A 21422-nucleotide genomic window follows, 5' to 3' on the forward strand; every position below is an offset into this window, starting at 1 on the left:
TATTGGTCTTAGCAATTAAGCAAATGTCTAGCGCAGCATTGTTATCATTAAAGTCAACTAAATATAGCTAACCATCTAACACGCCCCTAGTCTGGACGGTCCACCCCTGCACATCAACGGCTGAAATCGCAACGGTCAGCAATAACGACTATAGAACATTTAATGTGTCGTCAGATGTCAGATAAAGCAGTCACAGACGGTCCGGTCGTGCACCCCGCACGGTCCACGAGGACGCAAAAAATGAATTTTACCGAACCTGTCACCTTCGGGTTTTTCAACGATCGGACGGTCCGCGCCTAAGGCCGGACGGTCTGCGCTTGGTCTTGGATGGTGCTTGCTTCTCCATCGGACAGTCCATAGTGTTAACTTGTGTTTTTGCAGTGTTCCCATCTAAGGCTCACCCTGGTGTCGCGGACGGTCCGCCGCAAGGGCCCGAACGGTATTCCGGATAGTCGACTTAGAATAGTTGTAGATGAACTTATGCACCTGAGAAATGATCAACTAGGCAAACTAGTTAGTCCATAAGGTTTGTGATGGTTGACAAACACCAAAATCGATTATAAGAAATGTTTAAGTCCATTTCCCTTTCAAGAAGCATGTGTCCTAGTCAGTGGACGTCCCCTGAGAAAACACGACAATTAGAGCGGTCTCTACCAATAATAAATCCGATGAGAACAACTTTGACCAGACAAAGAGCACATTAGGTAGATCTACTGTTAATGCCACGTCGCCCATGGGATGAGAGGAGCGGAGCTAGCGTCGGAGCAGAAGACGAGTGAGCTAGGAGACGGGCTCCCGGTCCCTTTTGGCGCCGAGGAGGTTCATAGTTGGCTGGACTCGATGCAACTTTTATCACCTAGTGAACATCCTTATCCGGAGGCGAGCGCCCTAATCCTCCTCGCCGGTGGCGGTGCAACGACAGAAGAAGCAGGGTGGAGGTTGTTGCGAAATGGACGAGGTTTGTTGCTAGGGCGACAATTGTTGCGAACGCTGTTGTGCAAACAAATAGGATAGGGATGGAATATGATCTGGTACCGCGAGTTGATTTTGAAGAAATACAAGGGGTTCTTTGTAAAAAGATGACGCGAGACGACCATTGAAACTAATGCTTTAATATAGTAGAGATTTCAAACCGAGCCATTTTATTCTATCACGAAGGAGTCCAAAATCAGGCCAATCCAGCCGAAACGAACGAGCCCTTATCCAATCTGATCACGCAACCCAATTTAATTCACCCTCGAGCCAAACACATGGGATTGCTTGGGAAGTCGGGTTCATGGTGCATTTGGCTTGTTTGGTTTGAAGAGTGAGAAACCTACCTGGCCCAGGCAGCAATTCCAGACGTCCGATTTTAGATGTGTAGGACTATGAATTGAGTTAGGGGTGAAAACGGACGGATACGGACGGATAGTAGCTCATCCTGTATCCTACCCTAATGTATTTAAAACGGATTCGGGATCGGATACGGATAGTTAGAAACGAGACGGATACAGATACAGGTACCGGATATTTATCCGGGTTTCTTCCTGTATTTCGTCTTTTATTATGTTAGATGAAGGGGAAAAATGGGAACTCAAAGATATCGAAGAGTAAAAAAAAGGATGGAAGAAAAGAGTGATTGGTTGAAAAGAAAGAGAAATAGAATAATGAGAAGGTACAAATATTATTTGGTCGGATATCGGATACTTGTCGGATATTACATTAGTTGGTTATCATAAAATATTCTTGTTCGGCCACGAAATTGCAAGTAAATTATCAAGGCTAATAAACATTTTATAAGAAGATAATCTCAAGTTCCCACATAAAAATGGTAAAGTGAAGTATTGATTATGTTGAAACTTGGATACTTAGAGTGATTTCATGTAACTCACGCAATAAGTGGAAATAAAATAGAAGAAATGTCTACATAAAATCATCAAAATATAATTAAATTCATAAAATACACTAGTTCGATCCAAAATTGCAAAAATGTTAAGTGAAGTATTGATTATGTTGAAACTTTGATACATGAAGTGATTTTACGTGTAACTCACGCAATAAGTAGGAGTGGAATGGAAGAAACACTAGCATCTTGTGGATTTTATAGTCCAAATGTTTTTGAGAACTATATGTGGATATGTGTTGTGTCTCCGTAAAAATTTATGAATTGTTTGGGCTATTTTTGTATTATTATTATTTTCTATAGAAAATCATCAAAATGCACTTAAATTCATAAAATATTCTAGTTTCACTCAAAAATTGCAAATAAGTTACAAAAACTAATAAATATTCTATACGAAGATAACTCAAGTCCTCACATGAAAATGATAAAGTAAAATACTGATTATGTTGAAACTTTGGATACTTAGAGCAGTTTCACATGTAGCTCATACAAAAAAGTTAAAGTGAAATGGAAGAAACAAGTGATTCTTATAGATCTTATGATCCAAACATTTTTATGGTTATATATGAACATATGGTGTGCCTTCGTAAAATTTTTAAAAATTTGAGGCTATTTGGTGTATTATTAATTTCTTGTTGTAGGAAATCATCAAAATACAATTAAATTCATAAAAATATTGTAGCGTCGACGGAAAATTGAAAAAAGTTACCAATACTAATAAATAGTCTATAAAAAAAATAACCTTCAGTTCTCACATGGAGATAACCTTGAGTCCCCACATGAAAATGATAAAGCCTATTAATTTGATATAAATTTGAACACTATTTCAATGATTTTGACCTAAAGATGTGTTTAAACAAAAATGTGATGTACTACAAAGTTATAGATCTCTCCGAGCTCATAAATTTTCATATAAACTTTATTTTCATCTGATTTCATATGTAAAAGTTATGATTTTATAACTATATTATTATGCAGAAAAAGAAAAAATGGGTACCCGTATCCGACCCGAATATCTGGGTATTTACCGGGTAGTATTGGCTCCGTATCCGACCCGAATACGAAGCTGCACTATCCGGGTATTAACCGTATCCGTTCCGAATATAAAAATATCCGTATCCGTATCCGAAAAACGGGTATTTACACTATCCGTATCCGGTACCCGGCGGGTATACCCGACTCGTTTTCATGGCTTGTTTCACTAATCTTGGATTGGAGTGGATTGAGGTAATATAAGGTGTATTGAAGTGTAATATGAACTAATTTCTGTTTCAAACCCTAAAATACACTTCAATTCACTTCAATCATTTTTTTACCCAAACAAGGCCTAAATTGAGTTGACTGACCAGCGCTCAGGCGATAACCAAACAAACCCGTCTCTATGCCGACAGGCCTCCTTGCCTAGCCCATGAGCCATGGCCCATCGCAGTTCACAAATCAGCGGGCCGAATCACGCAAGTTCGTAGCCCGAATTTCCAACACCCAAGCCGTGCTCCGTCGACCGTCACCTCGAGTCAAAAACCGCCGCCGGCGTCACGAGGATGGCTGCTCCTACCGATGAGGCTGCCGGCTCAGGGACGCCGGGATCTACCGATTCGTTCCTCGCCGACTGGAGGGAACGGATCATTCTGCCGGCCGTCGCGGCTGGTGAGTCGTCTCCATTCCCGTCCTCGTTTACGTTTCTCGGGTCAGGTCCTGCGCTGGGCAGGCGTTCCTCGTTTAAGTTTTGTCGATTCGGTTGCTGTGCAGGTGTGCTTGGAGCCGCGTTCGGGCTGCTGTCGCGGCACCGGGCGCGCCTTGGCGCCGCCCGCGCCGCTGTCACCTACGCCGCGAACCTCGCCATCGTTGCTGGATGCTACGGAGGTGAGGTCTCTGTTCCATGAACATCCCATTGATGGGTTGCAAAGTTTGGCTTTGGGATGAACGGAGACTGGTTCTGCCGTTCTAAATTAGGCTTTACACACTGTGGGTAGAATTTCGTCTTATAATTTGATGATTCCTGGTGTGGGTGAGGTTTTGCTGTTGTACTTCATTTTTTCTGTTACATAAATTTTGCTTGCTAAAGTTATGATCGGATTGAATGTATCAACTGGCATTTACAGGCTTGCTGGCTGCTGGACGTATTTCTGGGTACTATGGCATAGCTAGATTTGTGAAAGTTAAATTGGTTGGTGTTCGTTTACTCAAAATGACCAAAGAAGTCATGCAATTGCTGGTGACTTGTTTTTCAGGCATAGCTAGATCTATGAGGTAGTTATTGTTTTTCAGGATTGCTACTATTAGAGTATTTCTCTGCCCACATGATACCTGATTTTTTTCTCTTTCCCATTACGGTGAGATCCATCCCTCGAGACCACCCCCACAAGACCAAGATTCTCAATGTCGACTAGGGTTTGGAATTTGGAGATTGGGGGTGGGGGGTTAAGGGTGGAAGATATCTAGTTTTAGAAGGTGCCCGTAGAATTTGGCTTGTTTGGTGTCAAGACAGTGGGGATACTAACATGGGTGGCGGAGTACGGACGGTAAGAAGCATTGAGATGTTGGAAACCCACTTCGACATGTTACCATGGTGACAAGGAGTAGTGGGAGCCATTAGAGATGATGTGAGGAGGGTGGGGCTGGGTCGACCACGTGCTGCTCAAGAGATGGTGGTGTGGAATTTAGGAGTGGGCAATCAGTTTGAACCGAGAATTCGGTTTAGTTTATTTGGTTTCCATAAACTTCGGGGTGGGGGGGGTTAAGGGTGGAAGATATTTGGATTTAGAAGGATGCTCATCGAATTTTGTTGGTTTGGTGTCGAGACAGTGGGGATACTAACATGGGTGGCAGAGTACAGAGGGTAAGAAGCATTGATATGTTGAAAACTCACTTCGACATGTTACCATGGTGACAAGGAGCAGTAGGAGCCATCAGAGATGATGGGAGGAGGGTGGGGTTAGGTTGACGACGTGCTGCTCAAGAGATGGTGGTGTGGAATTTTGGAGTGGGCAATCAATTTAAACCAAGAATTCGGTTTGGTTTGTTTGTTTTTATAAACTTCAGTTTCTAGAAATCAAGAGCCAATCAGTTAGACGCAAAAAAACACAAAATTGACGAATTCGGTGTTAGTTTCTTCGGTTCATTTGTCAGTTCAATTGAATAGTTTTGTCTCGCGCATCGCCTCAATCGTGCTCGTGCAGATGCCTAGATGCGCCGTCGTGGTCGTGCCCACATTGCCTCACGTCAGCTCCGCTATCCGGTTGTGTAGATGCGCCACTGTCTACAGAGATGCTGCCATGTGGGGACTCAAGTATGCCAGACGTTGTAGGGCTAGGGATGTACGATGGGCGGCTGAGCGTGTGGCACAGGCAGAGGCCGAGCGCAGCAACACGCTGGAAGCAACCTATCTGGTTGGATAGGTTAGGTAACCGCTAGGAGGGAAGTTAGGAAAGATAAGGATTAGTGTTAGCTTAGATCCTAAAGTATAGGGTTGATCAGTTGGGGCCATGGGCCATATATATCCATGTAAGCCGCAATTTGAAAGTTAAGAAAGATATTAGCCCTGATCTCCTATCTCCCTGTCTTCACTAAGCCTGCGACTGAGGAATACCTCGCCGAAGAAGACGGACGGCGGCTACGAATTACGTAGCCGCGGTCCAGCTACCCGAGGGTACATAGCCCTTGACAACCTGGTATCGCGATCCCGGCGATCCTCATCTCCACCACCAGCCGCCACTTTCCCACCACCAGCCGCTGCCCAATCTCCATCCTCCACCACCAGCAACGACGTTATTCCACCACCAGTAGCCGCACATTCTCCATAATCCACCGCCAACAACATGGGTGACGACATCAAGACCACCTTGGAGACGCTCGCGGTCAAAATGCAGGCCCTAGAGACCGCCGTCCAGGCCAACGCCGCAGCGATCCAGGCTCTCGCCGCTGATCGCTCAGCGTCGTCCTCCAACGGACCCCGCCTGAGAACCGGCGAACACTACAACGACCGGCCGCCTCGGTTCCAGAAGATGGACTTCCCCCGTTACGACGGCAAGTCTGACCCCTCCTCTTCATAAGTCGTTGTGAGTCGTACTTTTATCAACAACGGATTATGGAGGAGGAGGTGTGGATGGCGAGCTACAATTTGGAGGAGGGCGCGCAGATGTAGTTCATCCAAGTCCAGGCGAACGAGGGAACTCCGTCCTGGCGCCGTTTCAAGGAACTGCTACACCTGCGCTATGGGCCGCCGCTCCGATCCGCCCCGCTGGCCGAATTGGCGGAATGCCGGCACACGGGCACGGTCACCGAATATCAGGACCGGTTCCATGCGCTCCTCCCACGTGCCGGTCCCCTCGCAGAAGAGTAGCAGGTCCAGCTGTTCAAGGGAGGTCTCCAGCCACCACTCATCATTTATGTCCCAGCTGATACTTATGTGATCTAAGGATAAGAGCTATGAGATCTCTTCTAATCCCTATCCAACTAACCAGAGATAATCTCTCCTTTTTATTAGCTAACCCTTATCTAATCTATCCTGGCCGCATATGGCCTGTGGCCTGGCTGTGGGCCTTAGCCCTCCTAGCCACTAATGGCCATGTGCCTGGTGTAGGTGTCAGTCATAACATCTCTCCCCGCCTGCTGAAACAACTCGTCCTCGAGCTGAAAGTCGGGGTATGCAGAGCGGAAGTCATCCAGTGATCTCCTGCTGTTGTTGTTCGACCTCCGGGGTGGCATCCGCCGTGGCGTCCTCCACGACCTCGTCCGCCTAACTCAAAGTCGCCCGACTCCAAGTAGAAGAGCCGCTTGCACTGGTGGCCATGGACGAATGGCTCGTCACAGTTGAAGCACAACCCTTGACGGCGACGCTCCTGCTGTTCTGACGGCGTGGATCAGCGGTCGGCAGCCGCGGCCGGCTGTGTAGTGCCTCCGGGTGCAGCCGCGGGCTAGAGAGGCAGTAACGCCACGCCAGTCGCTAGGGACCTGGCGGGAGCATCGCCACAATGTTGTTGGCGCGTAGCTCGAATGCCTGGGCCAAGTAAACCGCCGTCGGAAGGTCCTACGACGCGCACATCACCACGTCGATGCGGATGTGGTCCGGAAGGGCCCCCACGAAGAGCTCCGCCTTCTGAACAACGTCAAGATTGCGCGCGTGGCAGAGAACGGCGTTGAACCGCTTCGCGAAGTCATGCAGCGTGGAGCGGAACAGAAGGCAACCGATTTTTGCAAGGCGCGAATCCCGGACAGGTGGTCCGAACTGAAGATGACAGAGCTCCTTGAAGCGTTCCCATGACGGCGTCCTGCTCGAGGGCGTAATACCACGTCTGAGCCGTGCCCCGGAGGTGATAAGACGTGAGCCACATCCGGTCGGAGGCTGACGTCTTCTGGTTGTGGAATAACTGCTCACACTGGTTGAGCCAGTTCAGGGGATCCACCGAGCCGTCGTACGTCGTGAACTCGAGCTTGTAGAACTTAGAAGCCCCTGTTAGGAAAAAAAGAACAAGATATTTAAGGCCAAGACACATTTATATTGTGGGTTCAATTTCAGGAAATGGGTGTGGACATTTAGCTAATAGTCGGTTCGCTTTTGGAATGTCTGTTGTCTAATATGAAGTGATCAAGACAGCTGAGCACAGTTGTATTTTTTGTGTCTGGATGTGACATATATTATCTTTGCTATACAGGTGCACGTGAACTTGCAAGAGATGCTCGAGCCACAACACCTGATGACCCCATGAATTCTGTTGTTGGTGGGCTAGCAAGTGGAGCTGTCCTTGGTCGAATACAAGGTTGGTTACTAGATTGAACACCATCCTTCATACTTGAAAGTTTGTTAGGACAATTTATACATTGAGTAGTATTTATAGCTTTGCTCCTTGCTCGCTTCATGTTCAAAATGTGGTCTCAACCCATTGTCATTCTTGTGTATTTTGTTTGTTTACTAGAACAAACTGTATAGTCTAAACCATTTGCCATTGCTATGAAGATTGTTGCCAAGTTAGTTCATTTGGGTGTAGCCAAATAATATTCAGATCTTGATTGTGCATACTTTAGAAATAATGAAAACAAACTTCTGGCAATGATCTCTCTAGTCTAAGTGAGATTGTAGAATTGCAATGTATGCTCATATAAATCATCATGGGCAATAACACTATGACTTCCGACTATTAGGTTCATTAGACTTGACTATTAGGTTCTCACTGGTTACCTATTTCTATTTGTAAAGGTGAGGTGCATTGCATGTGTACTATTAAAGCTGCTATTACCAAATTTAAGCGTCCTCAAATGCACACACAAGTAACTAATTTAGTAGTTGGCATACACATGTAGACTGCACTGAAGTTGCCATTACTTGACGCGGACTGCTGTGATTGTAGGTGGACACTTTGGAGCCGTGAAGTATGCGGTCACCTTTGCAGCTGCCGGTACCGCATTAGACTACGCTGCACTGAAGTTGGCCCCTGAATGGCATTCGCTGAAAGAACAACTGTCTGAAAAGAAAGACTGGTTTACACTACCCGAGTGGTCACCTATCCAGGTGTTGGATGAGGAAGCTTTGGCTAAGAAAAAAGCTCGAGAAGAGAAGTTGTTTGCCCAACGAGCACTAGGTAAACTTGACAAGGAGGATCCCTAGCTATACGGCCTTTTGGACGACTGCGCACTAACAGAGATACGATGATTTTTATCGAGGCGCTTATCTGCGGGTCTCTGGAAGCATAGTGTTAGAAAGCATCGAGATGTATTTTTTTTTCTGTACTTTGCGGCGAACCTAGATGATTGTACTTCCAAGTTTTGACGGCTAAAAACATCTCTACAAGTGTAAGAGTCGTTATGCCATTTCAACCTATTGTAGTGGACTTGCACGTCGTGTAGTGGTAGCAAAATGTTTGGATCTTGGATTAGAATATATGTTATATCAATTTTTAGGGTCCGTTTAGGAACACAACATTTTTCTAGTTGTAGCATGCATGTTATTTTAGGCTAGAAGGTATTTAGGAGCACATGTAAAAACTCTGTATTTTATTAAACAATAGTTTCATCAATACCATAATATTTTTTGGTTTAAAAAACTTTGATCTAGACTGCGGTTTCGCCCTTTCTCCTTATTGTGTTGCAACCGAAATATGTGTCTGAAAAAAACGTTGGATTAGACTAATGAGAAATATAATGTCATGGCATTCGCTAAATTATAATATTATAAACTATAGTTTAAAAGAACAGTGTTCCCAAATAGCCCCTGAGTGGACTTGCACCCGTGAAAGTATTTTTTTTATCAATACATTGTTATTGGCATCTATTAATCCTTGTACCTGAAATTTATGGATCTTCATGTTTCGACGACCTATTAGTCCAATCGTACTAACCAATGTAATAATGTAGGTGAGACATTTTTCTAAAAAATATCTAGGGGAGGTGGAAGGATAGATTTAAAATATAATATTTCAAAATGTATTGTAACCTTTATTCTTGTACCGAATATTTTGTTTTTAGCCATTTTTTGACAAAAAATTACATTTAGACCCTTGAAGAACTTAATTCATGATTTGACCCGATACTCGGCGCTATAGCCTATGGCGCCGAGGTAACACAGCTGGCGCTGAGCTCTGGCGTGGCGTAGGCAGCTCCTAGCGGCTAGGGCTGGCGTGGCACCGACGCGGCCTCCTAGCTCGGCGCCACAGATCTTGGCGTCGAGCTAGGGAGGCCTCGGCGCCATAGCCTATGGCACTGAGCTCTGACGTGGCGTAGGCAGCTCCTAGCGGCTAGGGCTGGCGTGGCACCGACGCGGCCTCCTAGCTCGGCGCCACGGATCTTGGCGCCGAGCTAGGGAGGCCTATAAAACGGCGGCGCTGCTGGCCAAGAGGAGCTCATTTCCCCTCAATTCAAAACTTCTTCAAAGTTGCTCCATTCAAATATTCGAGTTGGAATACTTTGTAGACCAAGGTATGGTATCTCACTGTTTCGTTTTGTATATTGGGTTGTAATTTTCGATAATTAGTTTCCATTATTGCTCCTAGAATATATAGTATAGTACATATGATGACTACATTTGATTTGATAGTTTGTGAAATCCGATTATAAAGTCTATTAGGTACATGTGTTAATTATAATCGTTTCTTAGATGAAAGACATGTACCGGGAGGCGTTGTGGCAGAAGAGAGGTCGTCCTCGGGAGTTATATCCAGACATATCTAGTAAGGATGCTCCTGTTCCTCCTGAACTTCCTGTGCCTAATTGTGACTGTGGCAGACTGGCTTGGATATGTCAATCCAAACATCCAGACATAGTGGCTCGCTGCTTCTACCTTTGTGGCGGTTTTAACGTACGTAGCTTATGACTTGTGACTTAATATTGTTTACTAGATATGTAATAATGCTTCGTTCCATTTTTTAGAGCACCTGAGGTGTTTCTTTTTCCAGTGGATCGACAGTCCTGATAAATTTGACTCTCGATATCTTCTTTTCGCTAATTGGTTGTGTGGAAGGACTAGTCATGAGCGTTTTAAGCGTTGGGTACCTCCTCCCCCAAATTCTCCACCAATGACGGATGCGGAGAAGCAGGTAGCAACAGAAAGACGAATGGACTCGCCGCCTCGATGCAATTGAGATCGTGTTGTCATCGACGAGGACACTACGAAGCACTTCATTTGTTCGAACATTGATTATGTAAGCCCATAACAAATGTCTTAACTTTTGTTATTTTTTGCAAAAAATTACTAAATTATTCTCCTGCAGCCATACGGGTGGCGTAAGTGTCATTCCAGAGAGTGGTTGTATGGTCCTATGTCCCATTGGACAGAGGCAGAGGCAAAGAAAAAGAAAAAAATGAGTGGGCGGAAGAGTTGAAGTTTGATCCAGTACTCTGCAAATATGGTATTGAAGCTAAGTATGGATTAGTTCCTTTTGAGCTTGGTGTTGGCTATTTTTGTGGACATATGGTAGATTACGATGAGGTTGGTATTTATTTTTTGTTTACACCAGCTGCAATGTTGCACTCGTATTTACTCATTTTTTGTAGGAGACGAGGAAATACGGTTGGGAGAGTTATGACAACAAAGGAGAGGTGATATGCACAATAAAGTCCAAGAGACTAATGGGACAGAAGATGCGTTGTGGATCTCAGCTCGTCGATTCGAACATTAACAATCACATACAGGACATGCGTAGGTACGCGAAATCGGTGAGTTTTGACAGCCCAATGCGTGCACAACAGAGGAGATTGAAGGCGGAAAATGAGAAGAGAGCACATGATGCGAGGGAATGGGAGGCGGCTAGAGCCGAGAAACAGATGTTGGATAATCTTGCTGATCGTCTCAAGGGAAGTGAGTGAGAAAAATGACACTATAGATTTGTTTGTACAATTTATTTATTATGACTTTGCAAACTTATTTGTCTTTATATTTGCAGAGATTGGATGTGCCGTAAACTATATCGTAGATGAGGCACATGCAAGATACGTTCAAGAAAAAATGGCGACGGTGGAGCTGATGGAGGAGGACGACGACGACACATCTAGGTTGAGTGAGCTTATCACTCTCATAGAGGCAGGATAACATGGGGAAGAGGAGGACGATACATCAAGGTTGAGTGAGCTCATCACACTAGCTGAGGCAGGATTACATGCTCAGGAGGAGGAGGACGAGTTTATGTTTCAGGCTGCCGAAGAGGTAGAGGCGGCTTATTACAAGCAGAAGTGTGATGAGGTTGAGGCTGAGGATCAGCTATTCTCCCAAGCTGCAGATGAAGCAGAAGCCAATTATTACAAGAGAACTACTGAAAAGTGTGATGCAGGACAATGCAACAAGTGGAACGAGGTTGTCGTTGAGGATTGCGCGATGGATGACTCCGAAGATGAGTTACTTATAGATTGTGATCCTGATTGAACAAACTAGTAGCCTGTTATGTAGTACTTTCATATCTAAAATGTTTTAGAACGCTAATGTTTCAAATCCGTATTGTTTCTATTGCATTGTCATGTTTTTTCCAATTCACAAAAAAATTTGCAAGAGTTTCCCTTGTTTTATTAACAACCAGAGTTGAAATAATCACATATTATAAGATATCACCACATTTCAGCATATAATACATCACAAAATAACACAGAATATGACAAAATCCACATAACACAGTTCTTAATACAATGTCCACATAACATAGTCCATAATACATAGTTCACATCACAAAGTTGTCATCATAAGATCCACATCACAAAGTTTTCAGCATAAGATCCACATCACAAAGTTTATAGCATAAAGTCCACATAACATAGTATTCATTTTCTCCTAGTCTGACCCTTGCCCTTGGCCCCAAGAGCGTCGGTGCCTGGAGTGTAAGGGTCACGTGGACGCTGTCTATGTGGTGTGAGCTGTGACGGCTGAGTTGTGGGAGCGTCCTGCAGCTGTGATGGTCCAATCACGTCCTGACCTGTGGCGCCAGCGTCGTCATCATCGTCATCGTCGTCGTCGTCCATGTCTGCAAACGTATCCCGCGTCGATCGCGAGGAGCTCTGTCCAGCTGTAGATGGTCCAACTGCAGAAACGGGACGATGAACGTCCGACTGCATAGGAGGCACAGGCAGCTGCACGTCAACGCTCGCTAGGGACCGGCATCCACAACAAGCCGCTGCACAACGAAGGCGATGTGATACCCTCTGTAATTGAAAGGTGAGTTACACACATACGTTAGAACATACAAATAAACAATTTCGCTTCTAAACATTCATACTCACTGATAATAAAGAAAGCGTCGTTGAAAGGGAAATATGGTTTAACCTTTTCCTATAAATAATTTTGGTGGTTGAATGCCCAACACAAATATTGGACTAACTAGTTTGCTCTAGATTATATATTCTACAGGTGCATAAAGGTTCAACACAAACCAATAAAAGATTGAAGAAAGGTTCAAAAAGAAAGGAGCAAAGAAACTAAGGGTGCGCTGGTCTGGCACACCGGACAGTGTCCGGTGCACCAGGACCGTACAACTTCAAACTCGCCACCCTCAGGTTTCTCTGAGCGTGCTCCGCTATAATTCACCGGACTGTCTGGTGTGCCACCGGACTGTCCGGTGCACCAGCGGAGCAACGGCTCCTTCGCGCAACGGTCGACTGCAAAAAGCCGCTGACTCCGTGAACAGTGAAGAACAGTGCGCGCAGAAGTCAGAGCAGTCGCTAGAGACGCACCGGACAGTGAAAAGTACCTGTCCGGTGCCACTAGAAGACAAATCTCCAACGGTCGACTGCGCCCGAACTCTAACGGTTGGGTGATGTGGCTAGCGCACCGGACAGTGTCTGGTGGCGCACCGGACTGTCCGGTGTGCCCAACGACAGCAACCCAACCCCAACGGTTGTTTGGTGGTTGAGGGCTATAAATACCCCTCAACCACCTCCACTCCAACCATCCAAGCATTCATCACACTTCATTCAATACAAGAGCAAAGTGCAACACTCCAAGACACAAATCAAAGCCACCGATCCAATCAAAGTCCCCAATTCAATTCTAGTGCTTTAGGACTTGTGAGAGGATCGTTCTTGTGTTTCTTAGTTGCTCTTGTTGCTTGGTGAAAGTCGCCTAGAGGGGGGTGAATAGGCAAATCTGAAATTTATAAAGTTTAACCACAACTACAAGCCGGGGTTAGCGTTAGAAATATAATCAAGTCCGAAAGAGAGGGCGAAAACAAATCACAAGCGAATAAGAGCGAATGACACGGTGATTTGTTTTACCGAGGTTCGGTTCTTGCAAACCTACTCCCCGTTGAGGTGGTCACAAAGACCTGGTCTCTTTCAACCCTTTCCCTCTCTCAAACGGTCACCTAACCCGAGTGAGCCTTTCTCTTCAATCAAATGGGACACTTAGTCCACTACAAGGACCACCACAACTTGGCGTCTCTTGTTTTTGAAAGAGAAATGTGCCCTTGGGCCATTTCTAAGTGTTTTGGTGATTTAGTGTCCAACACAAGTGCCTAAGTGTCAAATGGTGGACAAAGTACAAATCAAGTATAAAGGTATGTTTCTCAGACTTAGTACTTTGTTTTAAAGACTAATGTATTGTGTCTAAGTGCTGGAAACAGGAGAAATCAAATTGGAGAGAGAGAGCTTTGTTCAGTCAAAGTCTGCTCAGTCTGGGTGCACCGGACTGTCTGGTGGTGCACTGGACAATGTCCGGTGCGCCAGGCTGGCTCGTGTGAACTCGCTGCTCTCGGGATTTCATCGGCGGCGTACGGCTATAATTCACCGGACTGTCCGGTGAGCCAACGGTCGGCCGGGCCAACGGTCGGCTGCGCGATCTGCGCGAGACACGTGGCCGAGCCAACGGTCGGGAGGGGGCACCGGACTGTCCGGTGTGCATCGGACAGTGTCCGGTGCGCCAACGGCTCCCAGGCGCCAACGGTCGGCTTCGCCACAGAAGGAAAGAAATCCGCACCGGACAGTGTCCGGTGTGCACCGGACTGTCCGGTGCGCCAGGCGACAGAAGGCAAGGATTGCCTTCCTGGAATGCACTCAACGGCTCCTAGCTGCCTTAGGGCTATAAAAGGGACCCCTAGGCGCATGGAGGATGACACCAAGCATTCCTTGAGCACTCTTGATCACTCACACTCCATTCTTGCGCACTTGTTCGACATTCTAGTGATTTGAGCTCCGTTCTAGTGTGCTAGTCTTTTGAGCTTAAGTCTTGGTCTTGTGTGTGCGTATTTGCTGTGATCTTTGTGTCTTGTGTGAGTTGCTAATCCCTTCCTTACTCCGTGCTTCTTTGTGAACATCTTTGTAAGGGCGAGAGACTCCAAGTTGTGGAGATTCCTCGCGAACGGGATATAGAAAAGAAAAGCAAACACCGTGGTATTCAAGTGGGTCTTTGGACCGCTTGAGAGGGGTTGATTGCAACCCACGTCCGTTGGGACGCCACAACGTGGAGTAGGCAAGCGTTGGTCTTGGCCGAACCACGGGATAAACCACTGTGCCATCTCTGTGATTGATATCTTCGTGGTTATTGTGTTTTGTTGAGACTCCTCTCTAGCCACTTGGCGATTATTGTGCTAATGCCTAACCAAGTTTTTGTGGCTTAAGTTTAAAGTTTTATAGGATCACCTATTCACCCCCCTCTAGGTGCTCTCAATTGGTATCGGAGCCGTTCTCTTCAAGAAAGGGACTAATCGCCCGAAGAGATGGATCCTAAGGGCAAGGGGATCGTGATCAATGATAAGGAGAAGGAGTCCTTCGTCAACGAGCCGAAAGATGACAAGCCTACCAATTCGGGCTCGGGCCACAAACGAAGAGATGGGAAGAAGAAGAAGACAAGGCGCATCAAGGAGATCGTCTACTACGACGATAGTGACGAGTCCTCTTCTTCACAAAAGGACAACGACTACGACAAACGAAAGACGGTTAATTCAAACTTTTCTTTCGATTATTCTCGTATTCCGCATAGCTCAAATACACATTTGCTTTCCATTCCTCTTGGCAAACCCCTACACTTTGATGGGGAGGACTACGGATTTTGGAGTCACAAAATGCGTAGTCACTTATTCTCTCTCCATCCAAGCATATGGGAGATTGTAGAGAGTGGAATGAAATTTGATAGCTCGGATAGTCCTATGTTCATTAACGAGCAAATTCACAAAAATGCACAAGCTACTACTGTTCTTCTAGCTTTATTGTGCAGGGACGAATACAATAAGGTGAGCGGCTTGGACAATGCCAAGCAGATCTGGGACACCCTCAGGATTTCACATGAGGGGAACGATGTCACCATGCTCATCAAGATGGAGTTGGTGGAGGGAGAGCTTGGAAGATTTGTAATGATAAGGGGAGAGGAGCCAACCCAAACATATAACCGGCTCAAGACCCTCATCAACAAGATAAGGAGCTACGGAAGCACGCGATGGACGGACCACGACGTCGTTCACCTATTGCTAAGGTCTTTTACTGTTCTTGATCCACATTTGGTGAACAATATCCGTGAAAATCCTAGGTACACCAAGATGTCGCCCGAAGAAGTTTTTGGGAAATTCGTAAGCGGGCGAATGATGATCAAGGAAGCGAGATATGTCGACGACGCGTTGAACGGTCGAATCGATGAGCCTCAACCCATTGCTCTCAAGGCAACGAGGAGCAAGGAGGCGCTACCTAGCAAGGTGGCGCAAGTTGAGGCGGCCGGGCTCAATGATGAAGAGATGGCCCTCATCATCAAGTGCTTCAAGACGACGCTAAAGGGTCGCAAGGGGCAGCCAAGCAAGACCAAGACAAAGGGGAAGCGCTCATGCTTTAAATGTGGTAAGGTTGGTCATTTTATTGCTAACTGTCCCGACAATGATAGTGATCAGGAACAAGGGAACAAGAGGGAAAAGAAGAAGAACTATAAGAAGGCGAAAGGCGAGGCACATCTTGGCAAGGAGTGGGACTCGGATTGTTCATCGTCCGACTCCGACAACGAAGGACTCGCCGCCACGGCCTTCAACAAGTCATCCCTCTTCCCCAACGAGCATCACACTTGCCTCATGGCGAGGGAAAAGAAAGTAAGCGCTCGTAACACTAGTACTTATGCTTCTTCAAGTGAGGATGAGTCTAGTGATGATGATGAAATAGATTATTCATGTTTATTCAAGGGTCTAGATAGAACCAAGGTGGATAAAATAAATGAATTGATTGATGCTTTGAATGATAAGAATAGATTGCTAGAAAAGCAAGAGGATCTCTTATATGATGAACATGATAAGTTTGTAGAAGCTCAAAAATCTCTTGCTTTAGAAATAAAGAGGAATGAAATGCTTTCTTGTGAACTATCTACATGTCATGAAACCATTTCTACTTTAAGAGGTGATAATGATGATTTAAATGCTAAACTAGAAGTAGCAAATAAATCTAACTCTTGTGTAGAACATGTCATGATTTGCAATAGGTGTAAAGATTTCGATATTGATGCTTGTAGTGAACACATAGCTTCTATTGCAAAGTTAAGTGATGAAGTAGCTAGTCTTAATGCCCAACTTAAGACTAGCAAAAGCGAATTTGATAAGTTAAAATTTGCAAGGGATGCCTACATGATTGGTAGACACCCCTCAATTAAGGATGGACTTGGCTTCAAGAGGGAAGCCAAGAACTTAACAAGCCATAAGGCTCCCATCCCCGCCAAGGAGAAAGGGAAGGCCCCTATGGCTAGTAATGCTAAAAGGAACCATGCTTTTATGTATCATGATAGGAGACATGCCCCTAGAAGTTATGATACCTTCGATTCTCATGCCATGTTTGCTTCTAGTTCTTCCTATATGCATGATAGAGATATGTCTAGGAGAAATATTGTTCATCATATGCCTAGGAGAAATGGTGTTAATGTTCCTAGGAAAATTGATGAAACTTCTACAATATATCATGCTTGCAATGCTTCATTTGCCATTTGTAGAAAGGATAGGAGGGTAATTGCTAGGAAATTAGGGGCAAGATGCAAGGGAGATAAAACTTGCATTTGGGTCCCTAAAACCATTGTGACTAACCTTGTAGGACCCAACAAGTGTTGGGTACCTAAAACCCAAGCCTAAATTTGCCTTGCAGGTTTATGCATCCGGGGGTTCAAGCTGGATTATCGACAGTGGATGCACAAACCACATGACGGGGGAGAAGAAGATGTTCACCTCCTACGTCAAGAAAAAGGATCCCCAAGATTCAATCATATTCGGTGATGGGAATCAAGGCAAGGCGAAAGGCTTAGGCAAAATTGCAATATCAAATGAGCACTCTATTTCTAATGTGTTTTTAGTTGAGTCTCTTGGATATAACTTGTTATCTGTTAGTCAATTATGCAATATGGGATATAACTGTTTATTCACTAATGTAGATGTGTCTGTCTTTAGAAGAAGTGATGGTTCATTAGCTTTTAAGGGTGTACTAGACGACAAACTTTATTTAGTTGATTTTGCAAAAGAGGAGGCCGGTCTAGATGCATGCTTAATTGCTAAGACTTGCATGGGCTGGCTGTGGCATCGCCGTTTAGCACATGTGGGGATGAAGAACCTTCACAAGCTTCTAAAGGGAGAACATGTGATAGGTTTAACTAATGTGCAATTCGAAAAAGATAGACCTTGTGCAGCTTGTCAAGTAGGCAAACAGGTGGGAAGCTCTCATCACACCAAAAATGTGATGACCACATCAAGACCTTTGGAGATGCTTCACATGGACCTCTTCGGACCCGTCGCCTATCTAAGTATAGGAGGAAGTAAGTATGGTCTTGTTATAGTTGATGACTTTTCCCGCTTCACTTGGGTATTCTTTTTGCAGGATAAATCTGAAACCCAAGGGACCCTCAAGCGCTTCCTAAGGAGAGATCAAAATGAGTTTGAGCTCAAGGTGAAAAAGATAAGGAGCGACAATGGGTCCGAGTTCAAGAACCTTCAAGTGGAGGAGTACCTTGAGGAGGAAGGGATCAAGCACGAGTTCTCCGCTCCCTACACACCACAGCAAAATGGTGTGGTAGAGAGGAAGAACAGGACGCTTATAGACATGGTGAGGACGATGCTTGGAGAGTTCAAGACCCCCGAGCGCTTTTGGTCGGAAGCCGTAAACACGGCTTGCCACGCCATCAACAGGGTCTACCTTCATCGCCTTCTCAAGAAGACTTTGTATGAGCTTCTAACCGGTAACAAACCCAATATATCTTACTTTCGTGTATTTGGGAGCAAATGTTATATTCTAGTGAAGAAGGGTAGAAATTCTAAGTTTGCTCCCAAGGCTGTAGAAGGGTTTTTGTTAGGTTATGACTCAAATACAAAGGCGTATAGGGTCTTCAACAAATCATCGGGTTTGGTTGAAGTCTCTAGCGACGTTGTATTTGATGAGACTAATGGCTCTCCAAGAGAGCAAGTTGTTGATTTTGATGATGTAGATGAAGAAGAAATTCCAACGGCCGCAATACGCACCATGGCGATTGGAGATGTGCGGTCACAGGAACAAGATGAACGAGATCAACCTTCTTCCTCAACAATGGTGCATCCCCCAACTCAAGAAGATGAACAGGTTCATCAAAAGGAGGCGTATGATCAAGGGGGAGCACAAGATGATCAAGTAATGGAGGAAGAAGCACAACCGGCACCTCCAACTCAAGTTCGAGCGATGATTCAAAGGGATCATCCCGTCGACCAGATTCTGGGTGACATAAGCAAGGGAGTAACTACTCGGTCTCGATTAGTTAATTTTTGTGAGCATTACTCCTTTGTCTCTTCTATTGAGCCTTTCAGGGTAGAGGAGGCCTTGCTAGATCCGGACTGGGTGTTGGCCATGCAAGAGGAGCTCAACAACTTCAAGAGGAATGAAGTTTGGACACTGGTGCCTCGTCCTAAGCAAAATGTTGTGGGTACCAAGTGGGTGTTTCACAACAAATAAGAAGAGCACGGAGTGGTGACGAGGAACAAGGCTCGACTTGTGGCAAAAGGTTATGCCCAAGTCACAGGTTTGGACTTTGAGGAGACTTTTGCTCCTGTGGCTAGGCTAGAGTCCATTCGTATTTTGCTAGCATATGCCGCTCACCATTCTTTCAGGTTGTTCCAAATGGATGTGAAGAGTGCTTTCCTCAACGGGCCAATTAAGGAGGAGGTGTACGTGGAGCAACCCCCTGGCTTCGAGGATGAACGGTACCCTGACCACGTGTGTAAGCTCTCTAAGGCGCTCTATGGACTTAAGCAAGCCCCAAGAGCATGGTATGAATGCCTTAGAGACTTTTTAATTGCTAATGCTTTCAAGGTTGGGAAAGCCGATCCAACTCTTTTCACTAAGACTTGTGACGGTGATCTTTTTGTGTGCCAAATTTATGTCGATGACATAATATTTGGTTTTACTAATAAAAAGTCTTGTGAAGAGTTTAGCAGGGTGATGACGCAGAAATTCGAAATGTCGATGATGGGCGAGTTGAACTACTTCCTTGGGTTCCAAGTGAAGAAACTCAAGGACCCTTCATATCTCAAACGAAGTACACGCAAGACTTGCTGAAGCGGTTTGGGATGAAGGACGCCAAGCCCGCAAAGACTCTGATGGGGACCGACTGACACACCGACCTCAACAAAGGAGGTAAGTCCGTTGATCAAAAGGCATACCGGTCAATGATAGGGTCGTTACTTTACTTATGTGCTAGTAGACCGGATATTATGCTTAGCGTATGCATGTGTGCTAGATTTCAATCCGATCCTAAGGAGTGTCACTTAGTGGCGGTGAAGCGAATTCTTAAATATTTAGTTGCTACGCCTTGCTTCGGGCTCTGGTATCCAAAGGGGTCTACCTTTGACTTGATTGGATATTCAGATTCCGACTATGCTGGATGTAAGGTCGATAGGAAGAGTACATCGGGGACGTGCCAATTCTTAGGAAGGTCTCTGGTGTCATGGAATTCTAAGAAACAAACCTCCGTTGCCCTATCCACCGCTGAGGCCGAGTATGTTGCCACAGGACAGTGTTGCGCGCAACTACTTTGGATGAGGCAAACCCTCCGGGACTTTGGCTACAATCTGAGCAAAGTCCCACTCCTATGTGATAATGAGAGTGCTATCCGCATGGTGGAAAATCCTGTTGAACATAGCCGCACAAAGCACATAGACATCCGACATCACTTTTTGAGAGACCACCAGCAAAAGGGAGATATCGAAGTGTTTCATGTTAGCACCGAGAACCAGCTAGCCGATATCTTTACCAAGCCCCTAGATGAGAAGACCTTTTGCAGGCTGCGTAGTGAGCTCAATGTCTTAGATTCGCGGAACTTTGATTGATTTATAGCATACATGTGTTTATGCCTTTGATCATGTTCCTTATGCATTTTGTTGCTTAGTTATGGTGCTCAAGTTGTACAAGCACTCCCTGGACCTCACAAGTCCGTTGCAAAGTGATGCACATATTTAGAGGGAGATGTGTTACAACTTGACCCTTTGAGACTAACCATGTGCTTGAGTTTGCTTGATTTAGTCTCGAAGGAGGATTGAAAGGGAAAAGGTAGACTTGGACCATGCAAGACTTCCACTGCACTTCGATGAGAGGGTAACTTATTCCAAGTTCATCTTTATGATCTTATTGCCTTTTACTCTTAGTTGAAAATTTTGGTGAGGCAATGGGGTTATAGGGCCAAAATTGATCCCGTTTTGGTGCTTGATGCCAAAGGGGGAGAAAATAAGGCTAAAGCAATAAATGGATCAGCTACCACTTGAGAATTTTGAAAAAGTAAAGTTAGAGTTTTTGTTTGTCAGAATACTCTTGTTTGCTTATTATTATCAAAAGTTAGTCTCTTGTGGGGAGAATGGTTGATTATGGGAAATAGGGGGAGTTTGTGATACTGTGATCAATTTCTATTGGGACAACTCTCTTTATGTCTCAACATGTGTGTTTGACTTAAAGATAGGAAATTGAGTTTGATTTGCAAAAACAGACCAAGTGGTGGCAAAGAATGATCCATATATGCCAAATTTGATACAAAACAAATTTGAGTTCTTATTTGAATTGATTTTGTACTTGTTCTACTTGCTTTATGTTGTGTTGGCATAAATCACCAAAAAGGGGGAGATTGAAAGGGAAATGTGCCCTTGGGCCATTTCTAAGTGTTTTAGTGATTTAG

General features: G+C 45.0%; 1 protein-coding gene across 1 annotated transcript; it reads left to right on the forward strand.

Moving 5' to 3' along the window:
• Positions 1-3388: 3388 nt before the first annotated feature.
• Positions 3389-8669, forward strand: LOC100284331 (mitochondrial import inner membrane translocase subunit Tim17 family protein). Its single transcript, NM_001157226.2, is given in 4 exon segments — positions 3389-3529; positions 3632-3745; positions 7537-7641; positions 8230-8669. Coding segments are annotated over 4 exon segments (582 nt in total). The 5' UTR covers positions 3389-3423; the 3' UTR covers positions 8487-8669.
• The last annotated feature ends 12753 nt before the right edge of the window (positions 8670-21422 follow it).

This window comes from Zea mays, chromosome 2 (genome assembly GCF_902167145.1).
Source record: "Zea mays cultivar B73 chromosome 2, Zm-B73-REFERENCE-NAM-5.0, whole genome shotgun sequence".
In the NCBI taxonomy this organism is placed as follows: domain Eukaryota; kingdom Viridiplantae; phylum Streptophyta; class Magnoliopsida; order Poales; family Poaceae; genus Zea; species Zea mays.